A 20,352-nucleotide genomic window follows, 5' to 3' on the forward strand; every position below is an offset into this window, starting at 1 on the left:
CTCATAATATTTCTTGAACTTTACATAAGCAAACAGTTCAATATGTAATGAAGATAATGTTTATCTGAGATTTTTTGGAAACTTTTTAAGAAGTAGCTCCTTAGGCACTGACTGGAATTGCTTTGGCTTTCCATGTATTTTCCTGCTAATTACAGTGTGTCAATACAGCGTGGTTGCTCTTTGGCTATGCTGACCTCTAACTCTAACCTTCCAATACCACTGATTCCTTTGGGCCATGGCTCTTCTAACCCTGAACAGCTTCAGGGAACCCAAAAGATCTAACCTTATAAACAAAGAGTTTGAAGTGCTTTTTTGTGGCTTTATGCTCAAAACTGGAGTTGGATTAGCAGTACAGCTGCTGCAGAGGGAAACAGACAAATGCCTTTGTTGTGGTGCAACACAGGATACCAGGGAAGAGACACTACAAGGAGTAATGAAGAGAAGGGGGGAGTTACATAAACAATTGCCATCTATGATGACTTGAGTCATGCTTCATCATATTTGGTGTTTTTATAAAAGGTTAAGCTGTAAGAATTATACAAATAAATGAGAATCTCAGCATTACTTTTATAAGCCCCCTATTTGGGAAGCAGTAGAGACCTGAGCTAGAAACTAAGCTAACAGAAAGAAAAATACTAACATTCTCCCTGTTTATTTTAAAATCAAACAGTATTTTTAGCAGGTTTTTCAGGGTTGTTTATATGGCAAGAAGATATAAGGAATTCTGATTTTGATGACTGCATTGGGAGATACATTTATAGAAGGATCCAGTGAAGACAGAAGGTGTTTTTCAAAAACACTAGCTAATGTAATTTGAAATGTGCTTACTATGGAAATAGGTGGACATAGTTACAGTTTTGGGTGATGTACCATTTCAGAAACCCTGTTAGGTGCTCACAGAGAAGTACAGGATGAACATCTTTTAGAGGCAAGGGGTAGCACGAGTGACCTAAACAGCAACTGACATTTCATATACCTTTGGATAGTCTTCCTTGTTTTCTGACTTCTATGGAAGCAAGTCTGCCATTGTTCTGTGTCCTAGATCCTAGTAAATTTAGGGTTTATGAAATGTCACTAGATAACAGTGTGTAGGCACTGAGTCATTCACAGACTGTTTATTAGTTACTGTCCTCTTTGACCCTATGCAGAAATGGTGTGTTCACCTCTGTGCTTTGCCTGTTACCTGTTAGTTAGGCAACAAAAACATTCCAATCAGGAGAACAATGACTAATCAGTGCTGCTGTTTAGTGTGACATCTCATATTTTTCAGCATTGAAAGTATTATTTATAGTAATTTCACAGTAATTTGAATGCTGCAAAATAATGAATGATTAATGAGTTGTTCTTATGAACTGTAGCAAACACAAAGAACCTTTTTTCATTTATACAAAAATAAAATATTTGAGCTGTACTGATTGGACACTGAGAGAATGAAATGCAGGATATCATGGAGTCTTAGCTAGTAAACACCCATTGCTGACCATTAATTAGTTTGCAGTTATTTTGGTGAGAACACAGATACCTAGTATAGAATTAAATTGATTTTGCAGTATTATTTTTTTTATTTTTGACATGTAGGTTTTTTCATTTCCAAAATGGAAAAGCGTACCCCTGAGAAGCAAGTGCTGTTTCCAAATTGTCCACAATCAAAATCATATCCAGACACACAGAGAAGTTTGAAGTCCTCCATAAAGAAGCTTAAGGAAGGAAATTTTTTATATAGTATTTCTCAAAACATTTTCTAAGTGTATCAACCAAGTTTGCTTTGGGCAAAACAGTAATTTAGACGTACCTGGCTGATAGCAGTTTTTTGCGTCCTCCGTAATCTTTCTGTGTAATTGGAATTCAAATGTGAGCAATGTGAGGAATCTTCTGTGACAGCCCAGGGGGCTCGTGGCATCAAGAGACAGCCTGATGGAGGGGATTCTATCTGCTTAATTTGCAGATGTGCTCCTGAGAACTCGATCTGCTGTGGCTAACTGGCTGTGACTGGTTTGTTTCCTTTCCTCTCTTGTCTTCAGATGGCACAACAAGAAACCCACCAGCCCCCAGAAGCTTTAACTCTTTGCTGTGGAAGAAGCTCAGAGTGACAGCAGGTGCCTCTTAGGTTGTAAATATCTTCAGCCTACACTTTTTTATGGTTGATTTCTTACGCTTTTTACTTTTACACCTATCAACATTGTGATCATCTTCAGAATTTTTAAGTGCTTTTTTAAAATGTAATTTAAAATAAATTTTGAGTTAAAAAATAATTTCAGTAGGTAAAAGAAAACAACTCTTGCTGATTGGCATACTACTTTCCCCAGGAGTGCTCTGCTGCAAGCAGGCAATGTCATTGAAACAGAGCAAAGGAGATGACAAATGCATGCAGTTCACTGAGTGAGGGTTGACTAAAAAGTCCAACTCGAAGTCCACTGAAGTAATTAGAAATGTCTTTTTTTCTCCTTCGGTGGCCTTCTGATCAGACCTTGAAAGACTAATAAAACTTTGCACCCTTCTGTGGCATTTTTCATCAGTTTCACAGTGCTTTTCTCCAACAGCAAATAAATAATGAGACGCTGGGAAGTCCACTGGGAACATATCCTTTCAACAGCTAGCAGTGCTGGGGCACAGAGGATAAGCCACTTGCATAACACAGCACAACAAATAAACAGAAAAACCTGGAAAACAATTTACTCTTCATAGCTCCCTGCTTTTGTTTTCCTGGCCCTCCTTCACCCACTCCTGAGTTACAACATCTGCTGCACAGTATTTTAGAAATATCTCAACTCCCATTTGAAACCGCTGTGAGAATAGAAATAGAAGGAACTTGAAATGGAATTTGATTAGTACAGCAAAGCAAACACACCAAATGTTTGCGAAAATTGTCTTGAGACACTGAATAACTGTAATGCAGATAGGATGTGGTGATGTTTCTCATCTGAAATACAGCAGTGCTAAGGCACTGTGCCCTGTAGCATCCATATGGGCCTTTTCTTCTGAAACAAAGATAAAAGGAAACTGTAGTGCAGAGTTGAATGCTGAAGAACTTCCCCCAAAGTTAAGGGCTTTGAGATCACATTTATTTGTATTTTCAGTAGGGCCTAGATAATACTCAACAGCTTTTTATCTAAAGTGTTTGATGTATTCTGACCCTTGTTTGGGTCTGTGGTCAAAGATCTATCGGCCAAAAAAACCCCTAAATCCAACAAATATTTAAGTGAAAAATCTAGTTCCCAGCTGTGTAACTTTAATATTTTACATTCATTATAGACTTTTTCTACCAGTTGACATGCCTTATCATTAGAAATTCTTTTTCCAATTACTTTGGTTGAGAAGATGGAGAAATTAAATTTTTTTGGCAACAACAGCATGTCATTTTTGGATGAGGACATGGTCTGTCCAAGCTGGTCTCTGTCAATGACAAAGTGCTTTGGAGAAGCTGCAGCAAACAGCTTCAGATTAATGTATCTACATGGTAGGGAAATTATGTTCAAAACCGTCCTGGTCATAGCAAGAAGATTTCCATCCTGAATTTAACTGGCAGAGAACCCATGTGAAAAGGAATAAATAGACTTTTCCTTCACAGTGTCTATTTTAATAACATGAACAGAGCTAGTATGTTTTCAGCAGATTGCTCACTGTTATGGAAATGCTTTATTTCACTTGATTTTCTTCTTCTACAATTAATTTCTTAAAATAATGTGTTGTTTGCATCTTCTTCATCCCAAATCATTCCAAATTGCATTGAGATATTTCCAGGCTTTTCAGCATATTTTCTGCCAGTAAAACACAGTCATCTCAGAGCTGAAATGTAGCTGGCTTCCTGTGGGTTGCAGTAATGCACTCCAGCTCAGCAGGGAAAGGGAAGGCTGCCTTACTCATTTGTGTAGGGTTTGCCAGCCAGAATGCAAATATGCTGGATACTTAGCCAGGACCCACAGGCTGAAACCTGTAAAAAAGGGCACAGGGAGTCCAGCATCCTACAGTCTTCAATTTTCTGTTTCATCTAAAACTGACAGTAAACAGTATTTAACTTGTGAGGGAGAGGGCTTTATTTGGAGGGCTTATCAAAAATATCTGATTGAATCCAGCTGTGCTTTCACTGTCAGATCCTGGACAATCACATTCCAGGGGCCACTGGCTGCTGCAGTTTGGATGAAATGTTACCCTTGCCATGGGCCTCCAGGTTGTCTTTAAAGTGAGCAGTACTCTTGAAGCCATTGGAAATTCATAAAAAAAATTCTGCTCAGGTACGGGACTGGCATAATAGCACTGAAATCCTAAAGAATCAATATGCTTGCTTGCAATTAAAGCCCATGGATATATCCTTTAAAAGCTCATGTGAGCTGGGCATGAGAGGCACATGTTTTTGTCCATCTAGAGGTCAGCTCTCAGGCTCAGTAATGCACTCAGGCAAGCAGATGCAGTTCCCATCCCCACAAATTGCTGATGCATTAAGTGTGTGCCCTTAAGGCCTCCTGCTGAAGGCAATGGCAAACATCCAGTTGATTTTAACAGGATTAGCTGTCCTAGATCACATTGAATTGAGAGTTGTGGAAGGAGCCTCATCTCAAAGTTTTTGTCCTTTGTAACTTACAGTTTTTTCCTGCAGCTGGGTTGACCTGCACCTGCTTGTGGCCAGAACTTGGTGCCTCTGTGTTTGCTCTGGAGCTCTGCCTCCCCACAGGTGGTGGTAGCAGGGAGGAGGAGGGAGAAAAGTAGGGTAGGGCAGTAGAGCAGGGAGGGCTTTCTTCTGCAAGTGTGGATTTGCAGATGTCTAGACAAGAAGGAGGCAGTTTTCTGCCTGCAGGAAAATGGATAACTGCTTGACTCAAAATGTTCCGTTTCTTTCTTGAGCAGGAATTCCCAGAATCGCACCTTTCACCTGGCCTACTTTTAAAGCACCATCCTGGGATGTTTGTTAAGGCAGCAACCACGGTGCATAGCTAACAACCAGCATTTGTTAAGGACGGGCTTGAGTTCCAGCTTTGCCGGCCTCTGCACCGTGGGGGCTGATGATCGGCGCTGCAGGCTCCAGCTGGGCACCGTGGGTGTAGGGGTGCCCTGCTGACATCTGCTTTTGCAGCGTGCAGGAGGCACAGCTTTCTGGGCCATTTGTGAGGGTGTTTCTGATGAGGCTGTGCTTTCAGGGTTGCATAAGCAACTATGACAGGTTGCCAAAGGGGCAATCCTGCATCCTTGCCTTGCTCACACTGTCCCCTTGTATAGGCAATCGTGAAAGGCAGATTGGAAAATATATCTTTAAAACAGAATATTATATGCATTTGCTCTGTTAACTCTCAGGTTTTGTATTGGTGGTTTATTTTGTCTGCCCAAGAGATGGGCTGGAGTGGTAGACCAGGAGGTGAAGAGAAAGTGAAGGTGGTGGTGCCTTTTTTGGGAGCAGCCAGAACCTGGATAGACTTAAATTGATTCTGAGTGCACTTGTCTGCTAAAATCTCAATCTTTTTGCAATGCTGCTACCTCATTCTTCATTGCTGCAACAATTTTGTTAAAGGTGTAGTTACTGTGATAGCTCTGTAGGGAAAAAAGGCGTGGTGTTGTCCAGTGGTAACGCCGGAGTATAAGATTTAAAAATAGTGTATTTATGTTCAGTCTGATTTTTGCAGACATAATTATAAAATCTTGATAACATATGTACCTAGTGGATATTTTTCTTGCACCTATAGGTGAACTATTAAAAAAACCCCATTTATTAATCAGCTTTTTTTTTAAATTGAGAATGACTTCTAGGAGAGCAAATCCATGGTGTGAAAACCTGGCTTGAACCTATGCCAGAAGTGCTAGTGAAGTTGGTTTATTTTCCCTGAAAAATTAAATTACATAAGATTTTATTGAGGTTGTAGAGACAATTAGCTTTACTGCTCTTTCCTTAAAAAAAATCATAATCTTGATTTTTCTTTCATTGCCTCTGTTGTATTTTAAAGAAACATAAAGCACTTAAAAATGCAACATAAACTAGGAAGCTCATATTCCACCACACTTTGTGTTGTTTAATAGAATTAATCACTGTATAATTGAAATGATGCTAATACTCACTTGACCTGCCTATTTGATTCAATGTAGAGATTTCTGATTTGTTTTAAACTGCTCAGAAGAAGACTGTGTTTTGAGAAATAAAATTGATTTTGCACAATCTGCTGATGATCAGCAAGGCTTAATGAGTGATCACCTCAAGAAACCTCATTAAAGTCATTTGAATGGATGAGCAGGAATGAAATGCAAAAAGAAGAAAGCATAGTTGCTGCTTGAATGCATCACTTGCTGATATTTGACTCTAAAAGTATCCAAAGCCAGCATAAGGAAAGGATCAGATACCCTTGCTTTACTTTCCTTGACACTTCCAAGTTAGTTTGATTCCTTTGGGGAAAAAAGAAGATAAGTTTTTTATTTTAATAGTATTTATTCTTCACCAGAACAATGCAGTAATTTCATTCCTTGAAGTGTCATTGTATCAACTTTTTAAATTGTGGAGGATTCAATCCACTGCTGTGTGTTTTTTCATTTTTTCAGGATGGTTTAAAGAAGTCATTGCCTTGAGGCTGTGAATTGGATGTTTGTTGAAGCTTTTATGTAGAATGTACTGGTTAGCTCCTTAGCAAAGGTGAGAGAGTCTTCTGGTCAGCCTGGTTTCAGCTGTTCACCTCTCAAAACTTTTCTGTGGTTGACATGGTGTGGTGATCATTTAAAAGAGACTCTGGAATAAAGTAGGTGAGAAGCAGCAGAAAACCAAGTGGAATGAAAATGAAAAAAATATCAAAGCCTTGATGGGTTGAGATAAATTTTTGAACATCCTTCTTGTACCATGTGTCCTAAGCACATGTTCAGTTTCAGGGATAGTAGATATTCCCCACATACCATCATCTGCACTTGCTGTTATTTAGGGCCATACTGCAGCACTGGGCAGTTCTGGAAAATGCTTGCAAACAGGGAACAGGTACTTCTGGCTGCCAGTCTCTCCTCTGTTGTCTGAGAGAGTGGCTGTTTTTCTGACAGAACCTAGGCTTTCATTAGGACCTAGCTGGTTTTTCCTCTCCGTGAGGAGGTGGTTCTGTAAACCTCAATAACAGCTGTGCAAGGGAATATCTGAAGTGAATTTTCCCACATGCTGTAGCAAGTAGAAGCTGCACAGCAGAGTAAGAATTGAAATACATGATTTTGGAACCATGGGTCTGGTCTGGGTACTGAATCTCAGGCTGGTGATCTGATGGCTGTAGAGCATGGCTTTCACAGAGAAAGTTATCATGCAGGTGGTTAAGGATATTATTATGGCACCAAAATGCATATTAATTTTCTAGTTTTCTAGAGCATTTTAGAGTGAATTAATGTAAGATTGGCCGTCAGCCCTCCACTAACTTGTTTTTAAATAATTTCAATTCCTGGGGACTCATTTTTTTAATCTGTTATTAGGAATAGTATTTGTTTTCCTTATGGGAATGTTTTAAACTTTATTTTGTTAGTGTTTGTAAGGGAGCTGGAGATCCTAGACACCAGACTTCAGAGAAAAAGTTATTAAATTTTTCTTGATTAGACATATATATATTTTCTTTTACAATAGCCTTACAAACCACAGTGCTATTTCAAGTAATGATTTTAATAACCTTAATGAGGAATTAAGGTTAATTCCTCAAAGCCTCTCAAAACCCTGTAATAGACATAAACAACTCTGAGAGTCTGGCGACTTATATTCTGCTTTGTCAGTCCACAGAGAGATTAATAATGGCTGGATTTTTTGTAAAACATTAGAAAACTTAAACTTTAGGTCATATGGGTGTGCATGTATTTTGATATCTTCAGAACATTAGTCTTCCTTGGAACCAGGCAATGCAACAAAATTAGAGCTTTATGTTAGAAATCATGCTTTATTTTCTTTCTGGTCTCCAAACAATTCTTTTTCAATGTTATTTAATTTCAGTATCAGGTTGGCAGCCTTTCCTTAGTATCGTTGCAATTTTGGTGAAGAATTAAGCTTTCATACCCCAAATCCACTTCTTAGTGTCATGGTAAATCAGGAGAGGCGACAGAGGAACAAATGCAAATCAAGCACTTCATGTATAATGCATTCCTGCATCTTGATCAGCTTTATGTGTGCAAACTGATTCTATTAGTGTGGACCTATGTGTATGAAAAATAAGTAATATGGGTAATTGTTTAGCATCATGCAGATGTTAACATGCATTTATATAGATTGTATGAGTTAGGAGCAAGGGTAGCTTCAGCAGGCTTCACCGAGGGCTGTTCAGGACCGTAGAGTCTGGTTAAGTGATGAAGGTGGGCTGCAAAGCTGTTGCTGTGTGACTGGAGAGTGGAGCTCCCTTCCTTCAGCTGTCAGCATTTGTTCCCTTCTCAGGAGTGGTCCTCTCATTCCTGCACGGCTGTCCAGCTCCAGCATGCCCTCCCTGCCCCGTGTGCTGCCTCAGCACACACACACACACACGTCATTGTGATTTGACATGTGCTCCGAAATCTGAGTTTGTGGCTTTGATGGTACAGTGAGCAGTGCACCTGAAGATGATGGATTCAGTCCAAAATTCGAATGTACAGCTGTGTCCTGGTTGTTAAATACAACATGCTGATGAGGGGTGTCATGGTTTCTGCAAAGAAGGCAGGGTTTGAAAGACTGAGCAACTTAAGGGAGTGAACAATACCAAGAGAAGCTGGCTCTTCTGTGGCCCATATTACCCAAAGTCATACATTTCAAGCATAAATGATCACAATTTCTCTGTCTATACTTAAAATTTCTATGTCCATGTGAGTTTTGGGAGAAGTGTTGAGTAAAGTTCCACTGACGAGATCAGAACTTCACAAGGAGAGGAGAAAAATTATACTTTCTAGTGCCCATCTATGTGAATTAGAGACTTTTCTGTTGATTTGTTTTCTGCCTGCAGGTATTTATAGCTTTTTTCTTTCTATTGCAGAAGCAGCCTACAAAACCAGATATACCTCTTCGACTCTCAAGGTGTGGATGATCATGGGAGAACAACTGTTAAAGAACAGCATCCTTGATCAATTTATTAATAGCCATGAGCAGTCATATGAGGAATTTCTAAATACATTCACATATCTTTTGAAAGGTATGTAATTTCCCAAATATCCTGTTAGATACCACAGACAGAAGGAAAGATAAAAAGACAAGTGGTGGTATTTAATGTCGTCGTGCTACTCACCTGCTTTGTAACTTTAGGCAAATCCTTGTGATGCTTTTGTTTTTCCACTCAGCAGTGGGAACCCTAAGGACAACTTTCTACAGATTGTTTCCCAGGCTGCTGTGTCTCTACAGGTGGTTAGCCATTTATGCTTGCTTTAGGGAGGAGGGGGGAACATGCACTGTTTGGAAGGATTGATGTTTCCTAAGTACATCTTGCATTGTTTTGCTTGAGAAGTCTCCATAAAAGAAGAGCCTAAGGAAAGTACCTAATAGTGTGAGATGGCCTGAGATTAGGAGTGTGCAGTTTGGGTACTTTTACAGCTTTACTAACAGTAGCCCACTGTGCTGTGCCTGTGTGTGTGCCTTCTACAAAGTGATTGCATTCTATGATGAAACAGCTACCTAGAGGGATGTGGATATTGTCTAAATTGATTTCAGCGAGGCTTTCAACACTGTCCTTCACAAAATCCTTGTAGACAAACTCAGGAATTATGAGCTGGATTAATGGACAGTGAGGTGGGTTGAGAGCTGGCTGAGTGGCAGATCCCAGAGGGTCATGATCAGCAGCACAGGCTCTGCTTGGAGCCCTGTCACTGATGGTGTCCCCCAGGGTTCAATACTGGGCCCTGGTTTACTTGATTCATTGATGACTTGGAGGCAGAGGCCTCCTCAGCAGCTTCCCTGCAGACACAGAGCCAGGAGGAGTGGCCCATTCCCCAGGGAGCTGTGCAACCCTTCAGAAGGGCCTCGACAGGCTGCAGAGATGGGCAGAGAGGGACCTTCTGAAATTCAGCAAAGGCAGGTGCAGGTCCTGCTCCTGGGGAGGAACAACCCCCTGCACCAGCATGGGCTGGGCGCAGAGATCATAAAAAATAGCTCTGTGGAGAAGGACCTGAGGGTCCTGGTGGAAAACAAGCTGTCCATTGTCAGCACCACCAGCAGTGGCCAAGAAGGCCAATGGGATCCTGGGGTGCATCAGAGTATCATTGCCAGCAGGTCGAGGGAAAGGATCCTGCCCCCCTCCTCAGCCCTGGTGAGGCACATCTGGAATTCTGTGTCCAGTTCTGGGCTCCTCAGGGCAAGAGAGACTTGGAGCTCCTGGAGCAGGTCCGGCAGAGAGCTACAGGGATTATTAAGGAACCGGAGCACCTCACTTAGGAGGAAAGGCAGAGGCAGCCTGGCCTGTTCAGCCTCGAGAAGAGATGAATGAGAGGGGACCTTATCAATATCTGTAGGTTTGTGACAGGAGGGTGTCAGAGGATGGAGCCAGGCCTTTCTCAGTGGTGCCAAGCAATAGGACAAGAGGCAGTGGGCAGAAACCTATGCACAGAAGTTCCACTTGAACACGAGGAAGAATTTCTTTACTGCGTGGGTGACTGAGCACTGGAACAGGCTGCCCAGAGAGGGTGTGGAGTCTCCCTCACTGGAGATACTTAAGATCTCTCTGGATACAATCCTCTGCAAGGTGCTCTAGGATGACCCGGCTTAAGCAGGAAAGTTGGACCAGGTTACCCACTGTGGTCACTTCCAACCTGACCCATCCTGTGCCAAGCTAACAGGTAACTTGGATGAAGCTGCAGCAGGACATCAGATAGATTAGGCTGAAAATATCTCATGCTCTGCAGAGGAAATAAAAAGTGGAGCTTAACCTTGGATCTGAGCATTGCTGAATTACAGAATTCCAATTCTGTAGCTCAGGTTCACATTTTTTAACCATGTTCAGACAGGTACCATAAAAATAAGTGCAAGCTGCATATTACTCACAATTCTCTTTACCACTGCTTTGCACTAGAAGTGATGTCCTCGTACTATTGCAGAAGCACTGTATTTTTCAATTATAGTGTGTGGCATTCCCCATTGATTGGTACTCAGAAGTCTGTCCTGTCCTTATCCTTGAGGCAGAACTAAGTGTCAGTCACAAGCATTGAGCAGAAAACCAGTGGGGGAGCTGAAGCTGCCACAGGAATAATCTTGTGGCAACTTTCTATCTCTCCTGCCTATAAAATATAGAAGAGAAAGTAGACACTGGGTGATGAGATAAGAGGTTTGAAAATCCGGTTCTGGTCTTCTTATGTATGATTGATACACTGGGGATAGCTCCTATCATAGAAGCATGCTGCATATCATGATGCTACTTGCAAAAAGCCTCAGCGTGTATTTCAGTCACTTTCACTGTCACTGTAGGCATTTGCTGCTAAAATCATATAAAAGGTAGAGCTTTACCTGAATCAAATGCTTGGAAATGCAGGTTCTTATGATGGTATGAACTGAAGAGCTCAACTTGTTTTCCTCCCACTTTCATTTTCCTTTAAAAGTACCCAACGTGCTGGTTTGCATTATAAACTAGTGACTTGAAAAAATTCTATTTAAAGCATAAAGCATACATTGTCATCTGATAGATTTTGTCTGTCGTAACACTGGAAACAGAAAACACACAAAACTAATTGGATTCCATTGATTTCACAGAGTAACATATTTACAGAAGGTGATTTTCACTTGTGCATGAATTTATACTGGGTCTGCAGTTGGCATTGCAAGGATATTTTCAGCTGAATTTTCTATTTTATTCTTGAAAACATCTCATAAGAATCTGATACCCTAGTGATTTAAAAATTTTTATTCATATGTTAAATTTACACACAGTGAAGCTGTAAAGAATATACCTTGAGTAGAAGGACCCAAGCATCCTTGGCTGTTCTGGCCTAGCTAAAAAGGACTTTTTGAGGCTATAAATAGCCTGAAGTGATTCCCTGTGAATACATTAGGACCTTCTGCTGAGAGTAGAGTTTCGTTCCTAAAAATGTGGGAAGCAGGATTAATGAATTTTTACATTCCTGACTTCAGTTTGGCTTTTTAAGAATTGCTAATATCCCAATCAAGAAAATCACGTTTTTAGGATGTTATCTTTTTATTGTATCTGAATTTGTGATATTACCATTGACTACTTCTATTCTTCCTTGTGCTGTTTGGAAAGATACTCTCTTGGTTCACATAGAACAAGATGTGGAGTCAAAATAAGTCCTTCTAAATTCTGTGTAATTGGTTTCATGATGTGTGTTTGGTTCTACTAGCACAGAGATATGTTATAACTTAGCTGGACCGTAAAATTACATCTTTGATATGGAATTTTAATCTTCCAGATTTTAGTATTCCTAAAAATCCCAGTGGTTCTGTTTTTTAAAATGTGTTCGGTGCAGTGAGAAAATGAGAGTTCATAGACTAATTGACAAGTAAATCCTCCAGTAAGACTATTTCCTCACATTTACAAATCTGATGGAAAATAGATAATCATATGTAAATATATTTTTAAAACTCTGATCTCAGCATATAAAACATGCTGCTCCAACAGAACATGACCTGTATAGCTTAATGAAATAATATTTTAAAATTATAGGAGTACTTCCTCCATAAGTGGATTTTTTTTTAAAACCTTTTTTATTGATTCTGTAATGGATGTGCATTTGAGGGCTAGGTTAAGATTTTAGTTAAGTCTCTTTATTTTTTCTTATTTAGAGCATCCAAAGTGTGTTTTTTGTCATAGCGATAATATTAACAAGATGAATATATGGGCAAAAGGGCTGGTGAACCCATGGGAATGTAATTTAGTAAATTAGAGCATGAATCCAGGAAGATGAAATCTTTCATAGTCGCTGTAAAGCTTTACAGTTGAAGGAGCCTCAGAAAGCTGAATTTACAAAGGAGTGGATGATACAGATTTCTGCAGATGTGGTCAATGAGTGGTGTGTTCAAAACTACACACTTTCTAGAAAAACTTTGGACAAAATCTCATGGAAATCCATCCAGCCCCACTTTTGAAAAAGTTGCCACAGAGGACAAAAGCCTATTTCAAATCTTAGGGAGAGCGTTTGAAATTTGGTGCAAAGGTATGATGATCAAAATCAGAAGGCACCTGCTTATATTTTAAAACTCAGAGGAAGAATGGGAAATTCACTGGAGCATAAAATATCTAATTTGACCTTGTAGAAAAAATACAGGAAAAAAACCCCAAATGGTCCAAGCTTCAAAATTTTCATCTGGATTTTAAATTACTCCTTTCATACTTCTAAAAAATTGGATTAGGAATCATTCAGCTGGATAGGAAAATGCTGCCATGAACAAAATTCTTACCCAAATCCCAGTTAAGATTTGCATTTTTTCCATGGTTCTGGGCATTTTACTGCTAGGATTAAATGAATTCCATTTCTGCTGTTAATTATGCTGTATTTCATACACCTCCCACTGCCTGGCAGTGTGATGAAGTCCAGGGAGCTTGATTAGACCCATCTAAGCAAGCTACAGCTTGGATTGAAACTTAGCCTTGGTGCTGTTGTTTTGATGCTTCTGTGCTGAACGAACTGTCAAGTGGAGGAAGTTTGGAAGTGACTGATCACTTCTGTGCTTACAGGTGCCATGCCAGGGCCATATTCTGTGTTGTGCTCAGATTAACTTAATTCCCCAGTGAAAGCTGGGCAAGGTGTTCAGTTCACAGTCCATTTGGCTGTTGCGGTCTGCTTCCTTTTTACATTAACCACATTTAGGAAAAACAACAACTTTAAACTTCCCATATAAGTGTCAGTGGGGGCACTTTGCAAACGTCAGTCTTCACAGCAGAAAGCATAACAGAGAACTATACGAGAAGTGACAGTGAATGCACTTTTATTTTAAAATGGACCAGTAGGACAATGCTAACCCCAAGAGAAATTTCAACCTAAGAGTATATTTGCCAATAAAAGCAACTAGACAGTTCAGTAAAATGAATTAAATTAATCTGTCATCCCCAGGGAACTTAAACAGGGCATGAAACAGGGAAGCAACGTCAATTCAGAGCTTTTTATTGATGTGTTGTGCTGGATCATTTGATAGAATTGGTTGGGAGACAAAATTTGCAGTTTTCTATTGATTATAAATTCAGTAGCTATCTCTGTGTAGCCTTTATTCAATGTAGTATAAAATCAAATACCATACAGAGCCCCTAAATGTAGGAAAAAATCCCAGACATAGAAATGCAAACTTAATAGTTTATTTTTGAAATAATAATAACTGATCTGTTTTACGGATATTTGTTGTCCTGGTATTTGCTTTGCAAGATACGTCATGTCAATTCTATAGACAGAAAAAAATAGGATGAAAGAAGGGAAATGACTTGTGCATTTGCACAGTAGCTCAGTGGCAGCATCAGATAAGCACAGAGGCACTCAGACTCCTGGAAACTTGAACAGTAGTGCTTCCCTAATAGCAATTCTTTGTTTTCTGTGATGCCTTTGTTACTAAACAATTTCTGAAGAGCATTTCAGATTCAAAAAAAAAAAAAAAGTATTTTCATTCTCTTGCATAACTGAGTTTTTTTAGAACATAGGGAAATATTTAGTAATTTTGCTGTTGATACTTTGGCAGAGTTTCTATCCTATAGTGGCGTATTGGCAGTGATTGAATTCTGGTAACATGAAAAGCAGTAACACAGAGTGAATTCTGCTGTACCTCATCACCTTATCTAGAAAGGCGTCAAATTGCACTAAATGCGGCTGTTGGCTAGTTTCATGTGTTGCAGTGAGCTGAGGAAGCCCATGTGGAAACATGTGGAAATGACACAAAGCAAATAATGTCAGAGATCAGAGCTGTGTATGGGTGACTCAACAGGACAATCAGAAGTCGAGTGACCTCACTTCCAATTTAGTGCTGAACTCTTTGAAGAATTGGGTACTTTTCAGTATAAAATTAAATAGAAATGCCTAATTGCAAAAAAGTGGGCATTTGCCTTAAAAAATAAGTCAGGCCTTTTAGGGATGACTTAGTGTTGTGATTATAATGTTCAATTCCAGCATTTTCCAAACACTTGGGCCTTCTGATATTTTATTTTGTTCCCACCTGCTGTTTTTATATTACTTGTTAAGAAAGGAATACTTTGTATGAAAATGTCAGATGCTTTAATTATATACAATTTGCTTGTTTCTCACAGCACTTACCTGCTCACCTATTAGTGCTGAATTCTTCTAGGATGCAAGCACACAGAAAGTCCTCAAGATTGATCCTGCCCTCATTTATCACATGTTCTTTTAGTCTTCCCAACATATGTATTTAATGTAGTTTGCTTGTGCTGAGGAGAACTTTAGGCAAATTTGCGGTTTCTTTGACTGTAGGAAAAAAAAACAAACCCAAAAATCCCAAGTATTTAAGAAATAAAATCAAAAGGTTCAAAGTATGGCTTAGTATAGCCCAAACTCAGAAAGAAGTCTGGAGTTCTTGTGCATCTGTAGAAAGAAGCAGGATTTTGCTTGTTCAAGCTACTGAAATGATGAAGTGCACATTTGCCTTGCTGTTTAACTGACAGCATTAGTATTCAAATGGAGAAGGTATCCAGCAACACCACTGCTGAGCTGTGAAAGAATCATATGAATTTTTAAATGATCAGATGGGGTGAATGAGGAATAAACAGGAAATACTGCCCTTTCTCTAACACTGAGACTATCAAAAGCACAACAGAGACATAGATATTGATACAGACAGACACTACATAAAACCAGAACACATATGTTCCATTAAGTACAAAGGAAGAGATACTGACATGATAAAAAAAACAGCTAAATTTTTGAAAATTAGGAGCTCATTTGGTTTCAGAGAAGTATTACCGTACATTAAGCTAGAGTAGGTCTGTGAGAGTGGCTGAAAAATACTCGATAGTAGCAGTCATTCATCTTTCCCCTGAAGGAGCACATAAAAAAATCCTTTCCTGACTTACTTTTAAACATACTACAATAAGTATCCAAAAATGGCAGTCAAAAGTAACTATCAGGACTTTAGAGTTTACCTTGTTAGATTAGAGTTAGTCCCACTGAAATTACTTGTCCCAGTCCGCGGAATAGTTATTTATCCTGGCTGAGGAAATAATGCAATGGAATTTCCTTAAGAAATGGGTACATCTAAATTGAAAAATCAAGCCCATATTACTGATTATAGTAAAACTTGACCTTTTCTAAATGGGGGAAAAAAAAAGGCTAACAATACTTTGTGCCGATTGTTTGTCATTTAATCAGGATAAGATCAAAGACTTTAGGGGAAAAGGCTGCACCAGCTGAATTTTTGTGTTACAAATATTAATTTGCGCACTGAGGTAAGTGCTTTAGGCACTTTTAAAACATTTTTAAAGTATTTGCTGTAAAGGAATTCTGCTTGCTGAGTACTACTGTGAGATCACTGCCAATGAAATGAGTGCAGATTTTGATGGAGTGAGATTGGAATGTGCCTCACATGAATTCAGATAGTAATGGGATAGACAATGCAGATGCTGAGTGTGGGCAGATATGGTACAATATCTGTAAAACATCCACTGCCTTTTTGGATGGCATCAGGAGGCTAAGCCCTTAGACTCTTAAAGCAGGACTACATGATGAAGTTTAGGTGCCTGAATTACACCTGAATTGCTCTTAATTTTGGACAGGCTTTTAGGACTCAAATACTGAAATCCTCCAGGTACATACTAAATGGGATATTTCTTGTGTTGAAAAGTCAAACTGCATTGATATACAGCAATTTATATATAAAAATATATGGAAATAGAAAGGTATCTGGTTAATATAAATCAGAATGGCTTTTTTAGGCTAAGTAACTTTAAAACACTGTGTTCTATTCCCACCAGAACAATATACAAACATAGGGAGGCTGCAAATTTTGCTAGGGTTACAGTGTCATAGGGTTACTGCAGAAAATGTGGGAGCTGCTTTGAGTTAACAAAAATTAATAACAGGTTCTAAAAATTATCTTCTCAGCAAACTGGATTTTTAGCCTTGAAATTTCTTGTTTTCCTCTTACAGCTTGTAATTTAGGGTAAATGAATGCAGTGCTGTAGAATGGTTTACATAGTTACAAATAGTTAAATACAGGTAGTTCTAGAGTGTGTTGTCACCTTGTGAACATGTCAAAGTGATATGTTATGGAATCATTTCAGTGACTGCCTTTTTTCTTGTTTTAAAATGTTTGCTGATGGTGTGTTTGAAGAATGGAGAAAGTGAATGAACACGACATTTGTATTTGTTATCTCTGCTCAAGACACTTATTATAGTACTGTGAGTAAAATTGATTTTTGTTTTTTTGTTCAGGAGTCCTGCAGAAAGTCATTGTAATATCTGAATTCCAGGTTTTCCATCAAAGCATAACTTGGAAGAGATTTAAGGGATTCATAAGCCTTCTGCTGGTCCTCAGTCCAGGATTTGAGAACAAAAAAGTAAACTGGAACTAAAATAGTAGCTTTGCTGTATGGTTTTTTTTGTTGTTGTTTTATAACTAAAGGGGCCTGTTTCTAAATCTCAACAAGTTTTTGGTTTTGAAATGAATTAATCCAATTGATTCTCACTAACAGGTGGGAAGTACCTGTTAGTTTGAATTGTTTTGTCCAGTGTATTATCCCAAGCCCGGTATTCTATGGTATGTTATTGATTGCTGTGTCTGGTCTGGCTTTGAAATGCTTCAGAACATGAGAATTTTATCATTCTGCTGGGGTTACTATGTCATCTGAGAGATTTCACTGACAGTAAGTTTTTCCTGATAATACAGGTAGCTCTCTTCTCTGGTTTTTGGTAAGTGACTCCATTATTCTTTGAAATATGTGGGTAATCACTAGACATTCTCAAAAAATTCCCGTCCAAATTGGAAGACAAAGAGAATTTTAGGCAATATAGAGGATAGATAGCAAGAGAGAAAAGAATTTATCAAGCTGGATATCCTTTTTGATTGAAACATGTTTCTGAAGTCTGCACCATACTCGTAGTGACACACAATTATGATGGATACTGCTCTTGAGAGACTCAGATGTACTTTTCTAGAGATCTAAGTTGGCTTGTTATTTCATTTTTAAGACACTGACAGTGAAATGACTAAAAAGTGAGACAGAATCTATCTGCAGAATAAATGTGAGAATCTTTATATCATTTCAACTATCTTCCTCTGCTACATTTTGTTGTGTTTGTATCCCTTATTTTTGATTTTTGTCACATATTGTGAAGGTCTGTGTTCTACAACAGGATCTTGGCAGGTTGAGAGCTGTGACTGTGAATAATGAGTCAATTATCATTTAGTCAGGGGAAGGGCAGAGTGATCCTCTCGCTGGCTGGAATGCCATCCTTCCTTCTTCCCCTTCTCTTCAAAAAGTAAGGACAGAAATGGTTGAAATTCAGAACACTATCAAAGAAATGCACCTGTGATACTTGTCTTCAGACTGTAGTTTCTTTAACTTCAAAACAACTTTTGTGTGGTTTTTTAGATAATATTTTTAAAGTTCATTACAGGTACTGCTTCAAAGGGGCCAATTATGTGGTGCATACATGAGACTGTAGGTGTCAGGAGTTGCTTTGGGCAGCTGAAGTTTGCTCTTACTGGTCCCGAGGGACTGTGCTCAAGGCTGGCAACATAATGTTTGAATCACCTGCCCCCCTTTAATGTATATGGCATTGCCTCATTATGCACATGGTTGCACAGTTGATATTGTGTCCACAGAATTGCGTTTAACAAGTGCTTTGGATTGCTTTGACATTTTTCTTCTGAATTTTTCTTCACAAGCAGTCATGAATCTAGTATCACATTGCAGTGCTGAATGTTTCATCAAATGTATTGTTTAATATTCTCTAACCCAATAACTTTGCAATGGTCTTAACCAGAAAAAGGTTTCTGTCAAAAGTTTATGACTGATCTCTTAGGAAAAGGGATAGTGCTTCTAAGCTGTAGTTTGTCTGGGTTGGTAAATGGCACATAAATACTCTGAATGCACTTGATTTCTTACTAGCTCATTTAATCCATCTAGCTTTTTAGCTGTGACAATAGCTCAGGTGTCCAAAAAATATATAATCTAATAAAGCAAGTTTGTCAGCTCATATGTGTGCCTAATTATAACTGCCCAACTATGTGTCATAGGTCTTTTGGTGCTAAAAGTGGTATTATTTTCTCTGGAGAACTCAGAAGCTATATTTTTGAGAAGGATGATCTGATTTATAGCCCAGAAGAATGACCACAGTGGTATACAAGAAAAGCAGGGGCTACTGCAGGAACGTCATGTTTACTCAGAGTCTTTTGGCACTATGAGTTGTGCTTCTGATCATTCCAGTGATTTCTTTTGTGTCTCTGTTGGTCTGTTGAGAAAAGTGTATGGCTTCCAGAATCTTTTTATCACTTCTCATACAAAAATCTCCTGATGTGCCCAGGGAGGACCCTGGGTTGGTCCTCAGGCCCTGTTGGTACTCTGCTGGTCTGCAGATATTCGGCTGCGTTATTTGCTATTACACATTTGCCCCAAAATACATTAATATTCTTTTGTGGCTTGTCAGTCTAAGATAAAACTTGCAGGTTCTTAGGATAAAACAGGAAGTCTGTCCTGTTTTACTGCTAAAGTAAAAAAAGATTGAAGTTTTTTGAGCTAGCCGTCTTATTTCTTCCTCTAAAGTAGGGTGACAGTAAAATTATCTTCAAATAGTAGGTGACCATTTTACCAGTCAAGAATTTAAAAGAGAGTTTCATGTATAATACTGCTTCATTTCCATGGCTTAAAAAGAGAATGCTGGGAAAAAGTGATGGCTCATTTGTACTGCTGTATCAAAATACTGTTTTAGGAAAATACTTGCAAAAGAAGCAGGGAGAAGCAAGATGTTACAGAGACCTGGGATTTAGGAATTGTGCAGAGGATCCATCTGTTATCTGAGCATTGAAACCTGTTTGCTAGATTGCTCTGGTGTGGTGCAGTTTGCTTTTTATGAACCCTGACTCTTGCAAGTGTGGACTTCAGGTTATGCCCAGCCTGCCAGCCCTTTCTGCGTGTCACAGTAACTGCAGCACAGAGCTGTCCCAGGGGATTAATAATTCTTTGCTGTATGGCTCAATGTAGCAACCCCAAAGGCATCTTTAAAACTCTTCACAAGAGTTACTTCGATGCTTACAATACATAATTATGCTTTAGAAATGCAGTGCAGTGTTTCTTATTGTTGCAAAGTAAATTTTTCAAACTAAACCCAAAAAGCTTAATTAAATGAGCATTTATTTTTCATTAAGAACATGTGGTGTGAATTTCATTGTAATTGATTGACCTATAGCTGCTGCTTATTCAATAATGGGACTTCTGAAATAAAAAGTACTGTGTTTTTATTTTGGCTGTGATTACTTTATTTTTTTGCCAGGTTGAAGGAAAAAAAACCCCAACTATTCAGTGTGGGTTTGGAAATCCA

General features: G+C 38.9%; 1 protein-coding gene across 5 annotated transcripts in view; it reads left to right on the top strand.

Moving 5' to 3' along the window:
* LOC121360958 (intraflagellar transport associated protein) overlaps positions 1–20,352 on the top strand; it is a 39,153-nt gene that overhangs the window by 2,146 nt on the left and 16,655 nt on the right. The window contains exons 1-3 of one of the 5 annotated variants that reach the window (XM_041481184.1): positions 2,040–2,096; positions 6,517–6,607; positions 8,922–9,077. In XM_041481184.1, coding sequence (XP_041337118.1) covers positions 8,969–9,077 — 109 coding nt within the window. In that variant the 5' untranslated portion in view covers positions 2,040–2,096; positions 6,517–6,607; positions 8,922–8,968. Of the gene's footprint in view, positions 1–2,039; positions 2,108–6,516; positions 6,608–8,921; positions 9,078–20,352 lie in introns of those variants that run through there. The other 4 variants (XM_041481181.1, XM_041481182.1, XM_041481183.1 and 1 more) reach the window with 4 other exon arrangements.

Source organism: Pyrgilauda ruficollis, unplaced genomic scaffold (genome assembly GCF_017590135.1).
Source record: "Pyrgilauda ruficollis isolate IOZ18807 unplaced genomic scaffold, ASM1759013v1 scaffold55, whole genome shotgun sequence".
Taxonomy (NCBI): domain Eukaryota; kingdom Metazoa; phylum Chordata; class Aves; order Passeriformes; family Passeridae; genus Pyrgilauda; species Pyrgilauda ruficollis.